Below are 24,730 nucleotides of genomic sequence, written 5' to 3'. Positions count from 1 at the left end.
ACTATGCTTAGCTTGTACCTTATCCACACCAGTGTCAGGTGTTCTAATGTACTTCCTGTTTCCCCAGAAGAGCATTCCAAGCAAATCCAGAATCGTCTGCCTCTATTGGTCGGCTCGGTTATGGGCGGGGCAGCCTTCCTTCTGGTTGTTGCTGCGATTATTGTTGTTTTTGTGTTTCGCAGGTGAGTCACTGTACACGTGACACGCACAGATTTACACGCTTAATACAACCCAGGGACACATACATTTACACGCTTAATACAACCCAGGGACACATACATTTACACGCTTAATACAACCCAGGGACACATACATTTACACGCTTAATACAACCCAGGGACACATACATTTACACGCTTAATACAACCCAGGGACACATACATTCTCTCTCTCTCGCTCCTTTTACAGTAAAAGAAGAGAGAGCCCTTACAGCGACAGACTCCAAAGATACATCAGCAACAGAGGTAAGTGTGTGTGTGTGTGAAGGTGTGTGTGCGTGCTTCTGTGTTTACATCCATAAACAGCTGCGTTCATACTTTTCATTTTGAAATCGGCCCCATCAGCGTGGACTAGACAAGTGTCCCTTCCAAGGCCACTGTCCCCCAGCCGGGCCTGGTGTTTATGTAAACACCCCCTCGTGATCATCTCCAGACCCGAGACTGGAGTGTTGTTGACATGATGCTGAATAGGCTGGCCGCGGAGCAATGAGGAGGAGAATGGGAGCGCTGACCCTGCCTAATGCCCTCCGCCATGGGTATCTGCAGGAGGGGGTGGAGGGGGGGGGGGGGTAAAGAGAGGGAATGTGGGTGTGAGAGGGGTGAGGTTCTATCGAGAAGGCGACAAGAGGGGGGGTAAAAAAGGAAGAGCGAAAGGTAGGGTTAGAGAAGGGGTGGAGGAGGAAGGAGAAGGATGAGATTTAAAGATCAGAGGAAAGAAATGTGAATTTTGAGCTACAGCGAAGCCTGTCTGTCTCCTGTGTGCCAGTTGTCCTTGTGGGCTTGTCAAATGGTCAGCCTTGACGTGCTACATGGCCTGGTCTAACAATGTCACATCCTGTCTCGGTGATAAGACTCCCAGCCTGTCAGAACACTGTTACTGGGCAAGAAAACACAAACACAGAGCAGCGATTCCTAACCTGTGGGCCGCAAGGGTAATGCAGGTGGACCGCCAAACCAATGAAAACTAAAATATGAAAAATGTATAAATAATAAAATATTTATATTTTCTGTTGGTAAATGATTATAAAAATGTACATTTGGCCTTTAATTCATCATGACCGAAACATCAATAGTTACGCTTGGCAAGTTGACGGTAGCCCAACTGACATTTCCAGTGGGCCGCAAAGTCGCAAAGGTTGGGAATTGCTGCAAGAGAATGGAGGATTCCTGTTACTGTAACGGTAACTCATCCTCTGTTCACATGGAGCTGACTGTTCACCTGGAGCTGATTGTTCACCTGGTGCTGAGTGTTCACCTGGTGCTGACTGTTCACCTGGAGCTGACTGTTCACCTGGTGCTGAGTGTTCACCTGGAGCTGACTGTTCACCTGGAGCTGACTGTTCACCTGGAGCTGACTGTTCACATGGAGCTGACTGTTCACCTGGTGCTGACTGTTCGCATGCTGGACTGTTTGTGTCCGCAGGTGGGGTGAAGTATTACGTGGACCCCTCTACGTACGAGGACCCCAGTGAGGCGGTCAAGGAGTTTGCCCGTGAGATTGACCCAGCTCACCTCAAGATCGAGGAGGTGATTGGTGCAGGTAGGAGACCTAAAGTTCTCGGTCAGCCACGGGGTCAAATTGTAAAAGTGATGATTGAAATCTATCCTGAAAAACAGTAGTGAAGTGAGGGATTTTTTTATTGACATGTTGATGAAGACTGCACTGTCAAATGATTGCCATAACTCCTCCCCCCCCTCCCCCTCCTTAGCCCAGTTTGGGGAGGTATCTCGGGGCAGGTACCGACCGCTGGGCCGGCGGGAGCTGCTGGTGGCGGTGAAGACCCTGCGCTGGGGGGTGACTGACCGGGAGAAGGGCGTCTTCCTGAGCGAGGCGGGGGTCCTGGGCCAGTTTGACCACCCCAACGTGCTGAAGCTGGAGGGGGTGGCGACCCACAGCCCTCCAGAGAGGATCATCACAGAGTTCATGGAGAACGGACCCCTGGATGCTTTCCTCAGGGTGAGGCCACAGAGAACTACAAAAGAACTACAACTCCCATCCACAGCCTTTACGTTTACATTCAGCCTTAAAAAACTATCCATTACGAGGCAAACAAAATGACCGTTTTTTGTGACTGAAAAACTACAACTCACACAGTTCTTTAGCCATAACTGATGGCGTAGATTATTTATTTCCATCTCTTCCTGTTCTGGCTTTAACTGCCTCTCTCCTCCCCCTCCTTCCCTCCTCTCTCCTCCCCGTCCATCCCTCCTCCCCCTCCATCCCTCCTCTCTCCTCCCCCTCCATCCCTCCTCTCTGCTCCCCCTCCTTCCCTCCTCTCTCCTCCCCCTCCTTCCCTCCTCTCTCCTCCCCGTCCATCCCTCCTCCCCCTCCTTCCCTCCTCTCTCCTCCCCGTCCATCCCTCCTCCCCCTCCTTCCCTCCTCTCTCCTCCCCGTCCATCCCTCCTCCCCCTCCTTCCCTCCTCTCTCCTCCCCGTCCATCTCTCCTCCCCCTCCATCCCTCCTCTCTGCTCCCCCTCCATCCCTCCCCGTGTCTCCAGGAGAACGAGGACCAGTTCAGCGTGTTGCAGCTGGTGGGCATGGTGCGGGGGGTGGGCGCAGGCATGCGCTACCTCTCAGAGAAAAACTTTGTTCACCGCGACCTGGCGGCCAGGAACGTCCTGGTGAACTCGAACCTGGTGTGTAAGGTGTCCGACTTCGGGCTGTCGCGCCTCATGAGGGGCCTGGACCACAACATGCCCACCTACACCGCCTCACTGGTGCGTTCTGGGAACAGCAGTTTCTGTGGGGGCTTTTTCTAGTATCTGCTGCTGTTGTGAAAAGATGATGTGCTTGTTTGTTGTTTGTCAGCATCATAGAGGGTGAATTCCTCCCCTGGTTCGTTAGGGTCGAGAGGATCTGATTGTTGGGCTGAAACTGTCTGAGACAGTGGTTCTTAACCCTGTCCTCAGGGAACCCTTGTCCTGCATGTTTCAGATGTTTCCCTGCTCCATTACACCTGATTCTGTAAATGGGTTGTTATCTAGCTCTGTAGAAGCCTGGTAACCAACATGCATTTGAATCAGGTGTGTTGGAGCAGGGAAACATCTAAAACATGCAGGACAGGGGTTCCCTGAGGACCAGGGTTAAGAAGCACTGGTCTGAGAGGTTCTTCACGTTTGTCCCCTCCTCATCCTTTGCCGTCTCTTTCTCAGGGCAGTAAGATTCCTGTGAGGTGGACTGCTCCAGAGGCCTTCCAGCATCGCAAGTTCAGCTCGGCTAGTGATGTCTGGAGCTTTGGCATACTGATGTGGGAAGTGATGTCATACGGAGAGCGGCCGTATTGGGACATGAGCAACCAGGAAGTGAGTCGTCAGGACAGAAAAGGCGATAGCGGAGCGAGGCGTGTTTCTTACATGAGTTTAAACCCAGACAGAGACACCAAACAGCCAGATGAACAGAACTGCTACAACTCTCTCTCTCTCTGTGGTCGCGTCAGAAATACAGATGGTTACATGTCCTCCTTTTCTCTCTGCCCCCCCTCCCCCCTCCACACACTTGCTCTCTTGTCTCTCCCTCGTACTCTCTCTCTCTGTCGCTCTCTCTCCTCCATCTCTCCTCCATCTCTCCTCCATCTCTCTCTCCATCTCCCTCCATCTCTCCTCCATCTCTCCTCCATCTCTCCTCCATCTCCCTCCATCTCTCCTCCATCTCTCCTCCATCTCTCTCTCCATCTCTCCTCCATCTCTCTCTCCATCTCTCCTCCATCTCTCTCCATCTCCCTCTCTAGGTGATGAAGGCAGTAGCAGACCAGTATCGTCTTCCCGCCCCCCATAACTGCCCCCCAGCGCTCCACTCCCTGATGCTGCAGTGCTGGCAGGCTGAGAGGGGAGACCGGCCGGCCTTCGACTCTCTCCTCTCCTCCCTGGACAGGCTCATACGCCACCCCGCCTCCCTCAAGGCCGAGCACCCCCGGTAAGACTACAGCTCCCATCAGCCACTGCTCTTAAAGACACAGCACTTCCTGGGTAAACTTGTCTTAAGTGGTCAATCTGGAATTCCTCCCTCGCCAGAAGCACCTCCCAGACACTCCTGAGCCCTACCCCCACTGATCTGTCGTCGGTGGCGACAGTTAGCGAGTGGCTGAGCGCCCTGAGGATGGACAGGTACAAGGAGGAGTTTGAGAGAGCTCACCTGGACACTCTGGACCGAGTCAGCCTGATCACCATGGAGTGAGTCTCTCCAAACCTGTTTTCAATCATTACTATAAATACAATAGCTTTAATATCACCATATGTTCAATCATAGATAATTGTGGACTCTACAATGACGTATTCTCTCGTTTTCCCCCTCCCTCCCTCCCTCCCTCCCTCCAGGGATGTCCAGGGTTTGGGAGTGAACCTTCTGGGCCACCAGAGGAAGATAGTCAGCGCAGCACAGCAGCTTAGGACCCACCTCACCCAGGGCCAGGTGGAGGTGTGAGGTGGGGGGGGGGGGGCAACAAGGTTTAACCACACCTGGGCTCTGCGTCCAACATCACAGTGATTCATTTCTATGGAAACAGCACATTCGGGGAAGAGTTCAGGGATGAACAATGGATTTGATCAGCGCTGGAGATGATGAAAACAGTGGCTTCATTTCCTAATCCACTTTGGTCACCTGACGGGAAGACAGACAACAGAGAGGTGCACTGTGGGAGTTGTAGTCTAATGCAACGCGAGGTTAGGGAGAAGCTTCGAAGTAGGACAATATGAAAGAGAAAAAAACCCGTCTTGTTTTGTAAACATGTTTTATTTCACTTGTTTGCTGTTGTTTGCCTTGTTCTCTCTCCCCCAGTGTATACACCTCCACCTTGTCTCCTCAGTCTCTGACGTCCTGGTTATTCCACAGCTTTATCTCGTTCCCCTATCCACTCTTAAGTTTCACCACTGAGCTTGATGAAAAAAATGAAAAACGGTGAACCTTTTTTTTTTTCTTCTTCTCAAAAACAGGGTTCTCAATTGCAGAGACAATCAAAGACTGCTTCTACTGTTGATATCATGAACATTGGTGGATTATTTGTTGCATCATCACGCTGTTTGTACTGAAATCAGCCAGTGGTCATTTGTCACGTACAGAAACACTAGTAATATTTGTCTACTGTTGGTTACTGCTGTCAAACTTTGTTTCTGTAGGTGACTTCCAGTTGGGTTATAGTAGGGCAGGGGTCGGGGTGCAGTTCTCCTGTTAGGAGGAAATAAAATGTAAAAACATGGAAATAAAATGATGGTCAAAACAGGGTTTAAGAATGAAGGGTTGATGGTTAGCATGCTTCTTGTAGAGGTTGAAGGCTGGAGGCACTGAGGTCTCATGGAGTAGCTCTGTTTGCTGCTGCTCTGGTGCAGAAGATCTCACCCTGCCTCACCCTGCCTCACACTGCCTCACGCTGCCTCACCCTGTCCTACAAACACAAGCTCAGACCCAGGACCCTTCCACACACTTAGGCTACAGAAGCCCCCCCCTCCTCTGTGTACGTTTTACACTTCACTTCCTTATATTTGATGAGTATAGTAAATGTCACTGATTCATTTGAACATTGTGAATGTGAAATCGGTTTACTCGACAACATGGGATCAAATTGTGTAAGGAAAGAAGGAGATTTGTTATGTTTTGTGAGTTATATGTGTGTCCGTGTGTGTGTGTGTGTGTGTGCTTTAAATGAAGAACTGTGTGTGGGCGCGGATGTAAGTGTGTGTGAGGTTACACATGAATAGGTGTGTTTAGTTGTATGAGTGTTCACCACTATTCCACTATTGTGCAAATTTGTAAAAATAAAGAATATGATTTTATTTAAACAACTGTAGATACCTGTTATGCTTATCGATGGTGTAGATTACTTGGTCTTTTTCCATCTAAACATTTCCTGAAATCGCCTTGAAATGTAGGCGTGTCACATTTGGATTTGACCTACACGATTTAACACATCAGCACCCTTGGATGCAATCAGAGCAGGGGATCTGTTGAGTTCAGCACTCGAGTTCACAAGGTGTGTCTCTTTCAGCACCTGCAATCACTTTTTGGCAATATCTGACATGGCAGCAGTCCTGTACAACCTAAGACACCTGTCTGTCTGTGTACTGAACACACAGCACTTTTACCGCAAAATGACACAATGCTCCTATTAGTTCCTTTGTTTTCTGAAAGCTGACTTTTGTGTAGCTATGATCTCCACTGTCCAAAGAACAACAGGATAAGACGTCGAGGTATAAAAATAACGGACAAAATAACAGACGCAACCGCGAAGTGAGCTTGTAATGGTGTTGTGATGCTTTGAGAAATGCGTGACCGCGTTGAAATCCTCTTGTTGCTCTGACACCGCTCCAGCATGGGGTTTTGTGCATCTTGAAAATAGCTATTAGTTTAACAATTGAAAATAACTGCCTTCCTAAAGGCTGTTGTCTGGACTGACGGCAATAGCTGCTGTAGATCCTTCGGTGCATTGTGGCTTACCAAAGTGTTAGTCACAAGCTATATAGGGCATACTAGATTATACTAGAAGATACAACTATGGCACCTGGAATCCATTTTTTTTAACCCGTTTGTAATTTGTTATAAAGTGCAGTTGTCAGTGTTCATCAAATGGCAATCCTTTTGTGAAGATAGACAACATACATTTGTCAGATGGGGGGGGGGGGGTTTGTTGATTCAAAAGCAGCAAAAACCTGTACCCTGATCTTGTCTAAACGAGAACAGCTGGCCCTGTCACGTGCACCACCACCTTCAGCAGTCTACCATACTATTAGGGTCTTTGGAATGTGACAATTATCATGTTCGTGAGCAATGCTGTTGACACCAAACTGAAACAAAAATTACTATTGTGTCAGGGAGAACGACATAACTTTTGAAGTAATCGGCACAGCACAGTTAAGGCATGTTCATTTTAATGCTAAATGAACATTAATACCCCATAGGTGAAATTTTAACCACAACATTTTTGTGTTTGCTGACATTTCAATGTACAGTACACGACCTCATCTCACTTTTTGGTTTTCAATTACAAACCAACGTCCAGACAAATGTTAAGTCTGCAGTTCACGAACTGGTTCTCTGAAAGGGTTTCTGAAATGTAGGCAGTCATGATATTGCAAGACTTTCATGCTGGCGATGCAGGTTGGAAAAATCTACCCTAGTGGCACTCAGGTGAGGAAGCAAATAAATCAGTGGGTTGGTTAGGAGAGGTCAGATAGAGTATACCAATGATGTGTTATCATTTATAATGATAGAAATGATATAAAAGTTAGAAGAAGCGACTCATTTCTTTTGTAAGTGACCTCTTATTTCAAAACACCCATCATAGGCTCAATAAGAGCCCATGAGCCGGGAGTCAGGTGGCTGAGCGGTTAGGGAATCGGGCTAGTAATCTGAAGGTTGCCAGTTCGATTCCCGGCCGTGCAAAATGACTTTGTGTCCTTGGGCAAGGCACTTCACCCTACTTGCCTCAGGGGGAATGTCCCTGTACTTACTGTAAGTCGCTCTGGATAAGAGCGTCTGCTAAATGACTAAATGTAAATAAGTATATTATGTATATATATATATGTATATAACTCAAAGTCAAGTGGAATGCCCTACTGTCATGATGAAATTGTACCCGTTCAAAGCTGCTCCTCCCATTCCACCTGTCACCCCCCCCCCCCTCCTTTATCTCTTTTTTCATCTGTCCTTCCTTTCCAGGTATCTCCTCCTACTTTGCCTCTCCTGTATATAAAGGGTCAAACAGCTGCGTGACACAATGCTTCCCAAACGAGTGATGCCAAGGCTGTGAAACATTTCAAAACATGCTTTTGAGTTTTGTCAGGGATTGAGGACTAACCTTTCTCTTCTGTAAAAGTAAGTTTTCTTTGTATAACTTGTTTCTTGTTTGTTGTAGGAATAATCAGAATAGGAATAGACATAAGTAAAAAAAAATTGAACTTTTAATTATTCTTGTGTAACACTAATATTACTGTACTATACCTTCATACTGTTTCAAGGTTTGAAATATAAAGTAAAGTTATGTTAAATAAAACCAGTTTAATAATTATGGATAGTGTGTGGTGAGTAAAATGTTTTTCATGATCTGGAAACCTTTCTCAGATATTTTTATAGGACATCGCAGTCAAGCCAATCACAGAAAATGGCCCCCCTTCTTGCCATTTCCGCTCCAGGTGAACTCAACCATTGGTGGAGCCAGCTAAGGTTCCGCCTACAGAATAAAAAAGGGTGGATTGAGATGCTGGATGAAACCTTCCTGCTTCAGAGCAGACAGTGAGAGCTTCTTATTGGTCCAACACCACAACAGCTTGTTAAAACACAAGCTGCTGTTCAATTGAATTGGTCTGTAGTGAAATCTGTTCTGTGTCTGATCAAGTTACTCATCTTGTGTCATCCTCACAGGATAAAAGACATCCTTCTCTTCGATGCTGCGAAGGAGAATGATGTGGGCTGTATCAAGAAGCTTCTGAGCTGTGCTTCCACCAACATCTTTGAAAGAGGTCCGCCCAGTCTTCTGAAGATTTTTTTTCTTGGTGATTATCAGTGACTGTCACTTCTGTACTAAAATTCTCTCCCCTGTGTGTGTGTGTGTGTGTGTGTGTGTGTGTGTGTGTGTGTGTGTGTGTGCATGTGCGTGCATGTGTGTGTGTGTGTTTGCATGTGCGTGCATGTGTGTGTTTGTAGGTGCCCTGGGGGAGACAGCCCTACATGTGTCAGTAATGGCAGAAAATGTGGAGGCTGCGATATGTCTGATGGAGGCAGCTCCTGAACTCATCAACGAGCCCATGACCTCTGATCTCTTCCATGGTGTGTAAGAACACACACAGACAGATAGAGATAGTTTAGTAGAGACATTCCCAAATCAACCATTACCCTCCCCTTTTTTCTCTTCCTCTCTCTCTCTCTCTCTCTCTCTCTCTCTCTCTCTCTCTCTCTCTCTCTCTCTCTCTCTCTCTCTCTCTCTCTCTCTCTCTCTCTCTCTCTCTCTCCCTCTCCGTCTCCGTCTCCGTCTCCGTCTCTCCGTCTCTCTCTCTCTCTCTCTCTCTCTCTCTCTCTCTCTCTCTCTCTCTCCCTCTCCCTCTCCCTCTCCGTCTCCGTCTCTCCGTCTCACTCTCTCTCTCTCTCTCCCTCTCCCTCTCCGTCTCCGTCTCCGTCTCTCCGTCTCTCTCTCTCTCTCTCTCTCTCTCTCTCTCTCTCTCTCTCTCTCTCTCTCTCTCTCTCTCTCTCTCTCTCTCTCTCTCTCTCTCCCTCTCCCTCTCCCTCTCCGTCTCCGTCTCTCCGTCTCTCTCTCTCTCTCTCTCTCTCTCTCTCTCTCTCTCTCTCTCTCTCTCTCTCTCTCTCTCTCTCTCTCTCTGTCTCTCTCTCTCTCTCTCTCTGTCTCTCTCTCTCTCTCTCTCTCAGGTTTGACTCCTCTACACATCGCTGTCATGAATCAGAATCTCAACCTGGTCCGTGACATGATTGCCAGAGGGGCTGATGTCTCCACCCAGAGGGTCACAGGAACATATTTCAGGAAAAGGAGAGGAGGCCTCCTCTACTACGGTGTGTTTGTGTGTGTCTATGTGTGTCTACGATTGTATTGGGAATGATTGGGAATATGTGCCTAGTTGGTACACTGGGAGAAGTGCTACTTCTAACATGACCAAATTTGGACTACAGGCGAGCATGTCTTGTCCTTCGCCGCGTGCGTGGCGAACTTGGACATCATGACGATGCTGATCAGCGCCGGAGCTAACACAAGGGCCCAGGACTCCCGAGGTATGAACCACCGCTCTCCTCCCCCCCAGTGGCGAAAATCTGCTATCAACTTTGGGGGGGACAATTATATGGCATTTTCTCAAGAGCAATTCCTGAGGGGGACACCAAAATTACTGCTGTAACACAGCACAATAAAGCGCCATTGTGTCCATAATCAGCAAAGCGCTTTCATTGCGTATTATTAATATTATTGAAATTACATAGTTACGTTCACAGTGATTTATTGGGGGGGTAAAATTAGATTTTTCCCAGGATGGGGGGGTTGTGTCCCCCCCGGGATTTCTTCCTCTGTTCCCCCCTCGTCCTTCTCCTGTGTGGTTTACCGTACCTCACAAAGACTGGTTTTATCTATCCATCACCTAGGTGTATGTGTCCATATACATCTTAATCTCCCCCACTCTCTGTTTCTCTTCCTATGTTTACATTTACATTTAATCATTTAGCAGACGCTCTTATCCAGAGCGACTTACAGTAAGTACAGGGACATTCTCCCCGAGGCAAGTAGAGTGAGGTGCCTTGCCCAAGGACACAACGTCATTTTGCACAGCCGGGAAATCGAACCGGCAACCTTCTGATTAATAGCCCGATTCCCTAACCGCTCAGCCATCTGACCCCCCATGTTTACATCCCCTTTCTCCTCTCTCATCTCATCCCTCCATCTCTTCTCCTCCAGGCAACACCATCCTCCATATCCTGGTCTTACAGCCTACTAAGACGATAGCATGCCAGGCAGTGGACCTGCTCTTGACTCAGGATGGTGAGCTGGACCAGCCTGTGCCGCTGGACATGGTGCCCAACTACCGCGGCATCACACCCTTCAAACTGGCTGCCAAGAAGGGCAACATTGCAGTAAGAGCATACTGGAGCACAACATGGGAGAACCATGTTTCTTATTGAGACTGTGAAAAAAAAAATTTTTTTAGAAAGGTTTAAAAACTATTTCTGAAAAAAAGTTTCAAAAAAGTGCACAATAGTTGAAAAAATAAAAATACAAAAAAGTTTCGAAAGGTTGAAAAAATATTTTTACAGGTAGAAGTAATAGCTACTTTTTACTTAAGTATATGTCAGAGCCCCTACTTCTTTACACTTTTTCACTCCAGGTAAAGTAGTCAGCACATTAACTTTTACCCTTTTAAGCATCAGTATCTGTACTTCTACTTGAGTGACGGATGTGTGTACTTCCTGTGTGCCATCTCTGAGGAATGGTTTCTGCTTCCTCTGTTATTGTCTGACCGTCTGTACTTTTCTCTCAGTTCTTCCAGCACCTGGTCAACAGGAGGCGAGTGGTCCAGTGGAGTCTAGGGCCCCTGACCTCAAGCATCTATGACCTGACAGAGATCGACTCCTGGGCCGACAACCACTCGGTACTGGAACTCATCGTGGGAAGCCAGATAAGAGAGGTAGGCCACAACTGTCAGGGAGTCAGGTGGCTGAGCGGTTAGGGAAGAGGGCTAGTAATCTGAAGGTTGCCCAGTTCGATTCCCGGCCGTGCCAAATGACGTTGTGTCCTTGGGCAAGGCACTTCACCCTACTTGCCTCGGGGAGAATGTCCCTGTACGTACTGTAAGTCGCTCTGGATAAGAGCATCTGCTAAATGACTAAATGTAAATGTAACTGAAACCTTTGAAAAAACTGAACAATTTAAACTATATTTGATATGTGAATATCGGAGGACATTCTGCAGGGTTACACAGTCGACACAGTTTCCTCCCCTCCTCCGCCTTGTTTTCCTCATCCTCCCCTCCTTCCTTCTGTCCTTCAGGCCAGGGCGATACTAGAGATTACTCCTATCAGGCAGCTAGTCAGTCTCAAGTGGAACCTCTATGGAAAACACTACTTTAGGTAATCACGCACATACACATGCAAGTACACACACACACACACACTCTCTTTAGGTCACATCCTAATTATTTGTGATGTTGTGTACATCTCCTAATCATTTGTGATGTTGTGAACGATGTAACTTTCGGGTTCATTATTAACATGTCCTGTTGTTGTGCTTGTGAACAGGTTTTTGCTGATGCTCTACCTCCTCTACATCTCAACATTCACACTCTGCTGCATGTATCGCCCTCTAAAGGACGCTCCGGAGAACTACACCACTTCTGAGGAAGACAAAACCATAGCGGTTCAGAAAACCTTCAAGGTAGGGGAAAACCGTGTGTATGTATGTATGTATGTATGTATATGTGCCTATCCAACAGACATGATAATGACCCGGTCGCTCAGTGGTTGATCTCTACGATGTCCTGTCTGTCCCCGCCCCTCAGGAAAGCTATGTGACCTATGAGGACAGGCTTCGCCTGGTAGGAGAGATTATCAGTATCCTGGGGGCCATGGCTATTCTGCTCCTGGAGGTCCGTAGAAGAAGAAGAAGCACAGTCTAATGTGCATACTCTCCAGACTTCTTGTCTATATGACACATACTGTCCATACTCCCTGTCCATATGACACATACTGTACATACTCTCTGTCTATATGACACATACTGTCCAGACTTCTTGTCTATATGACACATACTGTCCATACTCCCTGTCTATATGACACATACTGTACATACTCTCTGTCTATATGACACATACTGTCCATACTCCCTGTCTTTGTGACACATACTGTCCATACTCTCTGTCTATATGACACATACTGTCCATACTCCCTGTCTTTGTGACACATACTGTCCATACTCTCTGTCTATATGACACATACTGTCCATACTCTCTGTCTATATGACACATACTGTCCATACTCCCTGTCTTTGTGACACATACTGTCCATACTCTCTGTCTATATGACACATACTGTCCATACTCTCTGTCTTTGTGACACATACAGTATGAGATGTCAGAATTGTGGCTGTTGTACTTTGATCTAGGCCGTAACGGATCTAAATCTAAATGTCCGCTAATCCCACAGATTCCAGATATCCTGAGAGTCGGGGCCAAGCGGTACTTTGGACAGACAGCTCTTGGGGGCCCTTTCCATGTCATCCTGTAAGTTAGCACTTAAATAACTTTGACATGACAAGACAACCTGACTTAACACTGTTGGTTAACTGACTGGTTGTGTGTGTGTGTGTGTGTGTGTGTGTGTGTGTGTGTGTGTGTGTGTGTGTGTGTGTGTGTGTGTGTCCGTGTGCCTGTGTGTGTGTCTGTGTCCGTGTGTCTGTATGTGTGTGTGTGTGTGCCCATGTGTCTGTGTGTGTGTGCCCATGTGTCTGTATGTGTGTGTGTGTGTGCCCATGTGTCTGTGTGTGTGTGCCCATGTGTCTGTATGTGTGTGTGTGTGTGCCCATGTGTCTGTGTGTGTGTGCCCATGTGTCTGTGTGTGTGTGTGTGTGTGTGTGTGTGTGTGTGTCTGTGTCCGTGTGTCTGTATGTGTGTGTGTGTGTGCCCATGTGTCTGTGTGTGTGTGCCCATGTGTCTGTATGTGTGTGTGTGTGTGCCCATGTGTCTGTGTGTGTGTGCCCATGTGTCTGTCTGTCTGTGTGTGTGTGTGTGTGTGTGTGTGTGTGTGTGTCTGTGTCCGTGTGTCTGTATGTGTGTGTGTGTGTGCCCATGTGTCTGTATGTGTGTGTGTGTGTGCCCATGTGTCTGTGTGTGTGTGCCCATGTGTCTGTCTGTCTGTGTGTGTGTGTGTGTGTGTGTGTGTGTGTGTGTGTGTGCCCATGTGTCTGTGTGTGTGTGCCCATGTGTCTGTCTGTGTCTGTCTGTGTGTGTGTGTGTGTGTGTGTGTGTGTGTGTGTGTGTGTGTGTCTGTCTGTGTGTGTGTGTGTGTGTGTGTGCAGTATCGGCTACGCCAGCTTGGTGGTGTTGCTGTGTGTGTTCAGGACCAGCGGACTGCAGGGTGAGGGCGTGGTCATGGCTGTGTGTCTGGTGCTTGGCTGGAGCAACATCATGTTCTTCGCTCGTGGGTTCCAGATGCTAGGCCCATACGTCATCATGATACAGAAGGTACAGACTTAGTCCCATTCCAAGTTGCCAATTGTGGGTAAGCACCACTTATGTGAATGCCATTATTAACTTATGAATGCCGTTTGTGTGAGTACGTATTGTCGTTCTGTATAAGGCTGTTGTGTAAATACCAGATGAAGAGTATATATAGCACATATATTTAGTACTAGTCAGTGGAGCTAATTCACACTTCTGCACATTCACTGTGTGGAAACAGATGTTCGTTCACACGTCGCTATTTTCATTCTCAGGCTAAAATGTCGTTCTCTCATTTCCTTCTAGATCATATTTGGAGACCTGACCAAGTTTATGTGGCTGATATTTATCGTCCTGATAGGATATTCCACCGGTGAGCATATCCCGTCTCACGTATTCAATCGAAGAAGGCATATGCGTTCGTTGAAATCTCCATTCCCTCAACTAACGAAACACTTTTCTTTTTTCTCTGTGTCTCAGCAATGTGGATGGTGTACATGACCCAGCAACCAGGCTCTCTGCCTGCGTACAAATCCTTCCCCATCACCCTGTTCTCCCTGTTTGAGCTCAGTGTGGGCTTGATCGACCTGCCAGTGGACCACACCATCTATACGCCCCCTATCGTCCATGTGCTGCACTGCACCTTCTCTGTGGTCTCCTACATCCTACTGCTCAACCTGCTCATCGCCATGATGAGTGACACTCACTGGAGGGTGGCCCAGGAGAGAGATGAGCTGTGGAGGACTCAGGTACACACACACACACACACACATTAACGTAATGTAGCATCACAGGTGTAGCTAGGTAGTGCATGATTCCCCCCTGGTCTGGTCTCTAGTGTGTGATCCTCCACAGGTGGTGGCCACTATCTTGATGCTGGAGAGACGTCTTCCCCGCTGCCTGTGGCCTCGGCTGGGGGTGTGCGGGGTGCCCTACGGCCTGGAGGAGCGATGGTACCTCCGGTAAGACAACTCTGCCACTCTGAACAGCTCCCTGCTCTAGCCTCACCTTCAGGTGCTGAAGCGTGTCCCGTCTCCTCCGCAGGGTCGAGGATCGAAACAACCCGTTGGTTCAGAAGATGCGTCGCTACATGAGCGCGTTCTCCAAGGACGGCGAAGCCAGCAAAGAGGAGGTGGCTAAGGAGGCCGAAAAGGCCAAAGAAACAAGCAGAGCGGTCAGACCACCCAAGTTCAGAGGCATCCTCAGTCCGAACAGAAGGTTAACCGGCTGGGAAATCATCCGGAACAGTGCTTTGGGTTTGGAGCCAGACCCAGAGGAACCTGAAGAGGTGCAGGAAGTCAAGTATGTTTGAGAAAAGGTTAACTGTGTATTGGAAATATATACATGTGGTGCAATCATTTCATGCAGTATTATGTAGCAGGAGATTATATTTCAGTAAATGTAGCTGAGACTGATAGTGTGAATATAGTGTGAATAACGATGAGATACTAACAAGGACTATGACCTGTATGATTTCAAGTAAGCACTTTAACAAAATAAAGTGTAAATCAAAACACCATCTTTATTTATTTAGTTAGTATGAACACCGTACAAAATGATTGAATATATTTAAAAAAAATCTAAGTTCTATGCCAGAAAGCAAAGAAATCTACATTTCAATAAAAGGTTCGACAAAACTGAGCAATAAAGTTCTCTAATATAAGATTCTAATGCAGAATTTCCAGTGCACATTCTACAGTACATTATTGATACACATTACAGCACAACCAGGCACAAAATGATTGAATTTGACACAAAATCATCACTACAATTATGTGTTAAGACACGTGTTAAAACATAGATCTTGTAATAATTGATTTAAAACCTGTAGAACAGGAGTTGAGATAGCATAGCATGATTATCAACAGTAACAAGTAAGTTGGTCAAAGTCAGGACCATGTAATGCCCTGTGGCCCCTACTGGACAAGGCGTGGAGCAGGCTGCTGGGAAGGTCAGGGGTCAGAGGCAGGTGGGCTAGGCCAGGGCTGCTGGGAAGGTCAGGGGTCAGAGGCAGGTGGGCTAGGCCAGGGCTGCTGGGAAGGTCAGGGGTCAGAGGCAGGTGGGCTAGGCCAGGGCTGCTGGGAAGGTCAGGGGTCAGAGGCAGGTGGGCTAGGCCAGGGCTGCTGGGAAGGTCAGGGGTCAGAGGCAGGTGGGCTAGGCCAGGGCTGCTGGGAAGGTCAGGGGTCAGAGGCAGGTGGGCTAGGCCAGGGCTGCTGGGAAGGTCAGGGGTCAGAGGCAGGTGGGCTAGGCCAGGGCTGCTGGGAAGGTCAGGGGTCCGAGGCAGGTGGGCTAGGCCAGGGCTGCTGGGAAGGTCAGGGGTCCGAGGCAGGTGGGCTAGGCCAGGGCTGCTGGGAAGGTCAGGGGTCAGAGGCAGGTGGGCTAGGCCAGGGCTGCTGGGAAGGTCAGGGGTCCGAGGCAGGTGGGCTAGGCCAGGGCTGCTGGGAGAGGGAAGTGTCTCTTCTGGGTCTGGCAGATGTAAGCACTGCTGTAGAAACACGGTGAGGCATTCCAGCTCTGATTGGTTGACTTGTTGCCAAGCAGCAAGCCACAGTCACCTACCGGGGCACGTCCTCCCCAGTAGCTGTCAACCAGAGAAGAAGAAAAGAAGAATCTCAATACTGATCAGGGCCTAAATCAAGCTAGCAGGGGTGGGAGAGAGTTGACATATACAACGAATAAAGTGGAGTGTAATATACGGTAGAAGCTTACAATGTCTGTGTGTGTGTGTGCATGTGTGTTGTCAGTTCTCACACCTCTTTGTCAATGCAGCGCTGGTTACCCAGGTCCACTGTTCGGCCTTGTACCTCAAACCAATCCAGTATAAAAGGTTCCCCTCCTTGGTTAGAAAGTTCTGGAAGAGGACAGTCCTTTCAAAACTCCTTATTCCTGCTGTTTTGACTATTAAACGATAACCATGGCATTGAGTCCTTTGAAGGTCACAACAAAAACAGGCAAGAGAGAGAATGTGGAGAGAGAGAGATAGAATGTGGAGAGAGAGAATATGGAGAGAAAGAGAGAGAGAATGATGAGAGAGAGAGAGAGAGAGAGAGAGAGAGAGAGAGAGAGAGAGAATGTGGAGAGAATGTGGAGAGAGAATGTGGAGAGAGAGAGAATATGGAGAGAAAGAGAGAGAGAATGTGGAGAGAGAGAATGTGGAGAGAAGAAGTGAGGTGTGTTGACTGTTGCACCTGCACTCTGTCGTTGGTTATGACGGCCAGATCCCCTCCTCTTGCACTGCAGTACTTCCTGCTGTCCTCCCAGCTCTGACGCTCCCTGGACAGGAAGAAGCACGAGTCCTCAAACAGCAGCCAGCCCTCGGCACACGGCTGGCAGGGTGAACCTGCGCATGAAGGACGGGGGCACACAACACAGTACAATAACGTCCTCTCCTAACTGACACAAAATGTCGGGCACAAAATTCAATTGAAAATACAATCATTCAAAAACAATTTAATTTAACATTTAAATAATCAAATTGTTTGTCTTTATTTGGAGGCAACAGATGTTGTGCTCGCAACACTCTTGTCTGTAGTCTACCACGGAGACACGAACTCACTTGGGGTTCCAAACTGTGGATGTTGGGCTTTGCATTTCTGAAGACTGCACATCGGAGGAGACTGGCGCGTTTCCTCTACTTTCACCACTGTCTCCTCTGTCCCCTCTCTCTCTCTTTCTGGGCAGACCAGAGCCTCCGTGGGGACTAGAAAATCAAACAGGGTGGTGTAGGATGGCAGAGAATGACGCAGTCTGAACATGCACGGGCACCAGTACCGAAATTAATACCCCCTATCAGATTACAGTGAAGTAGCCTGTTACAAACAATGTTTTTTTTTTTTTTTTTACATATTTTTATCAATACAATTTTCGGTCTTGGCTAAAAACGTTTTTAAGTTGAATTACGTTTGTAATTTTGTTTCTTGTAGGCATTGTTTTCGATAGCCCGGTTTTTACTCACATTTCACGCACAGGATAATGACGACAAACAGCAGAACAAGGCATATTAAGGACAGAAGGAAACACAGCGCGCGGTACACACGCACTTTTCCATGGATCTGAAGGTCTGTCGAGATGGAAAGAAGAAACGTTACGCTATTAGTAGGTTAACAAGCTATAATCCACAACATCGACACAGCACTGCCATACCTGGCTTTTCCTTTAACTCAACCGATAAATTCGTCACTTCGCCAAAACATTTAGTCTTCGCCTCATCCGATGACTTTATGTCAGCGTCGTAATTACGACAGAATTTGATATACATGGCGGATATCCCTGTCCCAAGTAGCTACGCCGTAGGGTGTTTCTGTAAATGCAACTCCCGTCTAATGTGTGCTAACCCAGTCTGTGCCAGACGTTTGGGATTTGGGACACCCAAGTCCCTCTCCCTAGAAACTTGCCCTTCTTAGATTTATAATTAATTAATGTAACACAATACTTGGTCTGTCCAACGATTCTTCTCTCTCTCTCTCCCTCGCACACACACCCACTAACACAGTAGGACAACCCCGCGCACAAACACGCGCAAGCACTCTGGATTTCTTCTAATTTGAGATAACTACAGACCTTGGAAAGCTGTATAAACAGGCCGTTCCCGTTAGTATGGCAACAACAGATAAGTCCACATTTCAGGTCAACACTTCTGAAATTGAATGACAATGTCTATTCCCAATGTGAAGAAAAATACGAAACTATGTTGTCGACTGCTTTCTGTGCATGTTTTCAATATGGAATATAATGAAGGCAAGAAATTATCAAACCAACACACTTGTGTGTGTTGTTGGTTACGTTTATATCAACTTGCTACAGCAATTATTTAATCAAAAAATGAAAAACGGAACAGAGTGAATGGTGTTTATGCTGTTGTTTCACATACTCTTCAGTCTCTCTCTCTGTTCCTCTTTTTGATTTGATTTCCATCTTGATCTTTCGTTAATGAGGGGTTACCATGAGCAATTGCTTTCTTTATCTTTTAATGTTGACTATGCATAGGCCTAATGGACTTAAAGTGAATAGTGGATGGTAATAGCAGATTGTGTCATTAAAACAACGTAAAATACAATCCCGTTTTAAGTTATCATTAGAACGTATACAAGCAAAATAAGGTTAAATGCATTTGGACAAACATTGGGTTCCCTCAAAAATAAATAACAATTAAAGACACAATTATTTAGTCCCTAAGACAACATGTTTTCCAACTTTCAACTAACTTTGTAAAGCAATTTCTTTTGTATTGCATTCAGGCATATATGGGTATTAGGTCTGCGCAGCTATCAGAATGTTGTTCAGGAGAGCTACATGTACCTGCTTTGTCTTTGGTCGAAGGCCAGACAGCCACAGAATAGATATCCTCGGTTGGTGTTTTCAGTGCATTGTAGGCACAGGATTTGTCTTCTTTAACTGCCAGGAAAACAGACAGACAGGCAGACAGACAGGCAGGCAGACAGAAAGACAGACCGACACGCAGATGTTCAGCCAACCAGGCAGACAAAAAAGATAACCTCTTAAATATATACACGACTATTTAAACAACTTGAAGAGTGGTATGACAATGACTAAAGATTATTGTAAAGGCCTTGTATGACACAGGTCATCACACTTCACCTTCAACATCCAGCATTTGTCTTTTCTCCTCCTCTTCCTCCTCCACCACCTCCTCCACTCGATCCTCCGCTGGGGTGAGGTCCTGCAACTCCATCGATGTCCCTGTCCTTTTCCTCAGTCTCTCTAACTTTCAGTTTCCCTGGAAAGCCCTTTAAGCCCGTCCAGCAAACTCAACCCTGCTACTTCTGTACCCATTCGTTAACCCGCACAGATCCAGACGCTGAGCGGCGTGGTGTGGTTTGTTTTTTTGGACCAAGAGGTGTGAGAACAGTTTAGTTTTAATCCGTATCGGACTTGAAGGCTTTCGAAGTCTGGTTAGTTGTATTTTGAGATGACCCAATAGCTTTGTACCATAAACTGTGTGTCTGCATAACCAATATAAAACTGATAACTTCCTCCTGATTTGTTTCTCTTCTCTCTCTCTTCCTCTCTGCCTCTGGCATAAATGGACATTATTTCGTCATAGTCTTTGCCTATGTGTGTCAACAGGATTTTTTTTTCTCGTGAATTTCTGTATTGAATTTCCCAGAAATCACGAAGAATCTGCTAAACAACACACAATTAATGGAAAACTCAGGAATACATGCATTTACATTTTTATTTTCCACAAAAGTTCATGATTTTCATTTACAAAAAAAGAAATACTATTTGCATTAAATACAGATGACCGAGAGAGAAAGATGAAAATAAAGAGAGTTATCTCCCTTTTCAAATACCTTTCTTCACCAATGAAAACTTTGCTTTCACTGCCTCTTTCAAATTAAACTTTTACAAACTATCAACATAGGTTGGGCATTAACAGAAAAACACTACGCTAATTGCAAAACACTGACAAACCAAAAACCCCTTGAGACCCTTCCCTACCCAACTTATTCCCACTGCCTACTCAAAAACTAATATCATGTCCTAGACGAATAATAGTGGTGTAAAAATAACAAAGTGTGAGCTTCTGACTCCGACAGTCTGTAACCTACTTCCTCTCTTCATCTCCTGTCTCTCTCTCTCCGTCTGACCTTCCCTCTCCTCTCAGGCACCGTAGACGCTCTCATTACTGTAAGTCATGTACAGGAACAAGTCCTCATCGTGGTGTTCCTGGAACAGTGTTAGAAATCGAAATGCAGTGTTAGAATTCAAAGGGGGAAAAAAGCGAACCGGTTGGTCGATAACGTAGAAAACTTTAGATTTGTTTACTTTTGTGATAAGGGGACAAATTGTGGATCGGTAAGCAGAATGTTTACATGTAACTGTAGGTGGAGTACAGGATGTGTTATCTCAGATGCATCGGTGTGTGTGTGTGTCTGTGCACGTCTGTAATTACCTCGTACACTGCAGAGAGAGGGGAGCTGGACGGGGGGAGGGAGTTGTTCACAAAGAAGAAGAGCGCTTCCTCTGGTCTCATGGACACACGCTGTCTGATCAGAAAACACAGCTGTCCAACTGAAGGGGGGGAAGAGAAAGAGAGAGAGAGAGAGAGACACAAACAAACAAAGAGAGAGAGAGAAACAAACAAACAAAGAGAGAGAGGGAGACACAAACAAACAAAGAGAGAGAGGGAGACACAAACAAACAAAGAGAGAGGGAGACACAAACAAACAAAGAGAGAGAGAGACACAAACAAACAAAGAGAGAGAGAGAAACAAACAAACAAAAAAGAGAAAGTTTCAATGTACTCTAAGAGGAACTAAAAGACTATTTGGTTCAGGGAAGGGGTAGGTCCCAACCACAAGTGCAGTCACGGTCATGGGTCGGGAATAGTTGGTGTCATACAGAAAGGGAAACTAGTCTGAGATAGGAAGAAACATTGAAAAAATCTTGTCTATAAATACTCGGCCATTTATTTCACCTGTCAAGTCGGAGGGCACAAGGTATTTCTTCTTGTCCAGGTCAGGAGCACGTGATCTAGCTGCTCTCTCCACGATGATCTGAGGCGATGGATGATAGTCAGTTACTACACATGACAGGTCACCTTTACCCCAGAGAACACTAAACAACAGCACATAATCACAAAGTGGTGGAGGCCCAATACCAAGGGGTCAATACATTGTCTCACGTCCTTCCAGATTTCTCATAAGGGATAATGTAGGATATTTTCATTTGGTATCAGTTTGTATGGGAAAAATAGACGAAGCTAGCAAAAACTTTCGTTAGTGACAGTTGTGCTTACTGGTATTTTGTCCGGATGCTTTGTTCGCACTCTCTCCCCCTCCGCTCTCCTCACCTCCTGCGGTACAGAGCGTTGGTATTGACTGCCCATCTAGGAGAGAAAACAAACATAACATGGTCAACAACTCTACGGTCAAAATGACATATGGGCTGTGCAACAACGCAAGTACTGCTGGGGGGTATTCGTCGTAGCTCGCTAAGCGGTTTAGCGAGCTAATTTTCAGGCTAAGATAAAAAACGCCCCTCTTTTTGGTTCGTGGAAACAACTTTCGATAAATCACCATAGTAACATATCAATTAGCACTAACCTGCTCCAGAGCAGGCTAACGTAAGTGTAGCTGGATAAGCTTGCCACACCCCCAGAAAATAACATGGCAGCTCTCTTTTTGAGAGACCCATGTGACCAAGGAGCTATAATTTAGTTCGATTAGCTTTCCATACCAATAGAGTTCTTCGCGATTGCCAAGATCCTTTATTTCACACGGATGAGTTCTTGTTTGAGCGATATCGATTCAGCCGACATGGACTCATTTATTTGCAAGACCTTCTCGGGCCGTACATTGCAAATATCACACGCCGCAGCAAGCTTTATGCTTTATTATGAGCTTATGCTGCTGTATGTGAATATGTAACGCTATGTTTTACGAAATGTCTTGTCTTATCTGTTGTGCCTGTGCTTTTTATATGTTTCACTGTGGGAGAGTGGGAAACGTCATATCGATTCCTTTTTATGTCTTGACATGTGAATAAATTGACAATAAAGCTACTACTTGAAACTTTAACTGTGCTTCAGACTGCATAGCCTTCAGGTTTTTTGCGTCAGGTATAGGCTACATTTTTATACAGTATAGGCGATGCAGAAAACATTGGCAAACTTTACAGCATGCGTTGCTGTAAGAAAAGTGTACTTGGCGCTTAACCAGCTGATGAATCAATTCATCATATTCCCTGGCCATGTCCCAGTCAATGAAATCAAAGAGGGATTTACACATAGGCCTACATGCATATACACATATATATATGTGTATATGCATATATACACATACATATATATAAGCGCAGTAGCCTACATATATCCTCATAAGTGTCTATGAATTCGTATTAATTAGATACTCTTTGGCCTTGTTTTTATCTAGCCTACTTATTCTGAAAGAGTTGAGATCATTATTTTCGCTAGCAAGATCTCATTCGATTATTAATTTCCATTAAGCCTACTGCCAGCAGGCACATTTAAAGAAATGTGATCTGATTGATTGGGGTAATGAGGCACTTAAGATGAGCTTATACATTTCCCCAAAACTTTCGCATTTAGCTTATCGGCAATTTTTTGCCAAGCTGCTTGTCTTGCTCTGGCAGCGGTGGCGGTGTTTGACTTAGCCATGATAATATGCTTATTGTCTTCGTAGAGACTCATTATAATAGTTTGCTCGGATGGCGAGATAGCCTATCACCGCTCTCTCTTTCGTCTTTTCCACCATCATACCGTTAGAAAATCACGGTTTTGGTTACAGTATCGACCTTTCCTGCCTTTTGAAGTAGGACGTTTTACGTAGGACGTAAACTTATCAGCAATTTCCCTGATAAATTTAGCCTGATTGAAATTAACCACATGATTTGGATGCGGATCAGCCGTTGACGAACCGATATTTGCTGTTCTCACTCATCTCGCTAATGTTAACGGGCTAAAGGGACAATTGATTAACTTAGCTTCAACCCTTACGACGAACGGGGCCCAGGTCACTAAACAACAACAATCCATAACAACAAGCGGACTGTTTTTGTTGTTTTGTCTCTACTGAGCGTTCCGAATGTATAGCTGTCAAAACAGTTGATGACGTCTGGCACGTGTACATGCTGTACCCCACGATCTAAAACTGGCACTTCACCATGCATGTACATTCACAATAGCAAAATTACATAATGAACCTATGTGGTTATGTCGCTTACTGTCACACTAAAGAACCTGGGCCAACCATATACAAAGGTTAAAAAATACAATCGAAAATATAGTGATTACATAAATGTAGGGTGTCCAATTGTTGGCTATAGGCCTATTTGCATCCAGCCATGTCCGATCACTGTCCGATCACTAGAAAGCCACGTCAGTGCAGTATCCAGCTAAAAGGGTGGGTCGCGCCTTCTCTTATCTGTGAAGAAGACAACTGACAATACTTGCTAAACAAAACAATCGATTTGGTGATACGCTGATAATATTACCAAATGCAAACAACTCCGTAAATACTGTTTAGTTAGGGACGTCTTAAACCAGCATGACTAAGTGGCTTGCAAAAAAGCAAGTGCTAGCATTAGCAACTATCAGCTAGCTGCACTGTAGCTATCTCTGAGAAAGAAGACATCCACAGAACTTAGAATGGAATACTCACCGTTGGAACACGAACGAAATCGAATAGAATGGGTTAATTCCAGTCCACTCCTAAAAATCTTCAGCTTACACTTCGATCACAAGGGAAATTCGACGAACAAGTATTTAATTTGCACCAATGATCACAAATGGGGCTTTATTTTTAAGATGTCGACTGAACTACTTCTTCTGCACAGAAACAACAACAAACTCGGCAACGCCCAGTCGAGGACATTTCAACAAATGAACACCATATCCGTCGACAGACAATATGGATGTCCAATCATAGAAGATAGAAGGCGGGGTTTTAGTTTGTTGACAAGGTTTTTATTGGATTCATTTTGATGCCATTCACATTTTCACTCTGTTTTGAATGACGGTGAACTAAACCAATTACATTGTTATAAAAGTGGGCCATTACAGAATAGGGTCATGCATCTGGAAAAAAATTATTACGGCCTATTGGCAAAGTAATGTATGATGTATTCGTCCCAGCTCAATCGTTCCAATGAGCGCATTGATTGAATCTAAAAATAAATAAAAATCTGCAATATTTGGCACCTAGACCCAGACTCAATGCGGTGATGAATAGGCCTCTTGTCAAATTCGGGCATTCCAATCATAGCAGCATTGCTTGTATCTAGGTGGTTGTGAACGTTTATTAAGCGTCTGTGTGGGACTACAAAGAAATGTGTCAAAATGTCTAGGATAATTTATTAACCCATTCCAGACATTCTAACCTTGTAAAAGCCCACAT

The 24,730-nt window shown here is 45.8% G+C and overlaps 4 protein-coding genes across 5 annotated transcripts; 2 read left to right on the top strand and 2 right to left on the bottom strand.

Annotated features, from left to right (window-relative positions):
* Positions 1-67: 67 nt before the first annotated feature.
* Positions 68-5,970, top strand: ephb6 (eph receptor B6). Its single transcript, XM_062465858.1, has 9 exons — positions 68-182; positions 409-464; positions 1,642-1,758; positions 1,928-2,175; positions 2,718-2,936; positions 3,372-3,521; positions 3,947-4,131; positions 4,230-4,388; positions 4,533-5,970. Exons 1-9 carry the CDS (start codon positions 121-123, stop codon positions 4,636-4,638), a joined length of 1,302 nt encoding a protein of 433 aa, XP_062321842.1. The 5' UTR covers positions 68-120; the 3' UTR covers positions 4,639-5,970.
* Positions 5,971-6,079: 109 nt separating this feature from the next.
* On the top strand, positions 6,080-15,300 carry trpv6 (transient receptor potential cation channel, subfamily V, member 6). The gene is made up of 18 exons (XM_062465776.1): positions 6,080-6,181; positions 7,867-8,022; positions 8,269-8,439; positions 8,569-8,666; positions 8,851-8,973; positions 9,568-9,708; positions 9,826-9,924; positions 10,598-10,773; positions 11,178-11,324; positions 11,687-11,766; positions 11,935-12,070; positions 12,195-12,281; positions 12,838-12,914; positions 13,709-13,874; positions 14,157-14,223; positions 14,331-14,599; positions 14,706-14,812; positions 14,895-15,300. Exons 3-18 carry the CDS (start codon positions 8,309-8,311, stop codon positions 15,160-15,162), a joined length of 2,172 nt encoding a protein of 723 aa, XP_062321760.1. The 5' UTR covers positions 6,080-6,181; positions 7,867-8,022; positions 8,269-8,308; the 3' UTR covers positions 15,163-15,300.
* Positions 15,301-15,413: 113 nt separating this feature from the next.
* Positions 15,414-19,606, bottom strand: si:dkey-26c10.5 (uncharacterized protein LOC563797 homolog). 2 transcript variants are annotated; one of them, XM_062465889.1, is made up of 7 exons: positions 19,449-19,606; positions 19,149-19,244; positions 17,806-17,910; positions 17,407-17,550; positions 17,039-17,190; positions 16,604-16,701; positions 15,414-16,431 (listed from the first exon to the last, which is right to left on the bottom strand). In XM_062465889.1, exons 1-7 carry the CDS (start codon positions 19,540-19,542, stop codon positions 16,275-16,277), a joined length of 846 nt encoding a protein of 281 aa, XP_062321873.1. In that variant the 5' UTR covers positions 19,543-19,606; the 3' UTR covers positions 15,414-16,274. The 2 variants fall into 2 exon arrangements, with proteins under 2 accessions (XP_062321873.1, XP_062321874.1); XM_062465890.1 differs by lacking the exons at positions 19,149-19,244; positions 19,449-19,606 and adding an exon at positions 17,994-18,359.
* Positions 19,607-20,028: 422 nt separating this feature from the next.
* Positions 20,029-24,174, bottom strand: zgc:92606 (uncharacterized protein LOC100000242 homolog). Its single transcript, XM_062465925.1, has 5 exons — positions 23,996-24,174; positions 21,613-21,702; positions 21,292-21,370; positions 20,767-20,885; positions 20,029-20,540 (listed from the first exon to the last, which is right to left on the bottom strand). The coding sequence occupies exons 2-5, from the start codon at positions 21,700-21,702 to the stop codon at positions 20,475-20,477; spliced, it is 354 nt and encodes a 117-aa protein (XP_062321909.1). The 5' UTR covers positions 23,996-24,174; the 3' UTR covers positions 20,029-20,474.
* Positions 24,175-24,730: the final 556 nt, after the last annotated feature.

The sequence above is a fragment of the Osmerus eperlanus genome, chromosome 7, assembly GCF_963692335.1.
Source record: "Osmerus eperlanus chromosome 7, fOsmEpe2.1, whole genome shotgun sequence".
Classification (NCBI taxonomy): domain Eukaryota; kingdom Metazoa; phylum Chordata; class Actinopteri; order Osmeriformes; family Osmeridae; genus Osmerus; species Osmerus eperlanus.
The sequence above is the reverse complement of the archived record's forward strand: the minus strand, read 5'-3'. Positions and strand labels throughout refer to the sequence as shown.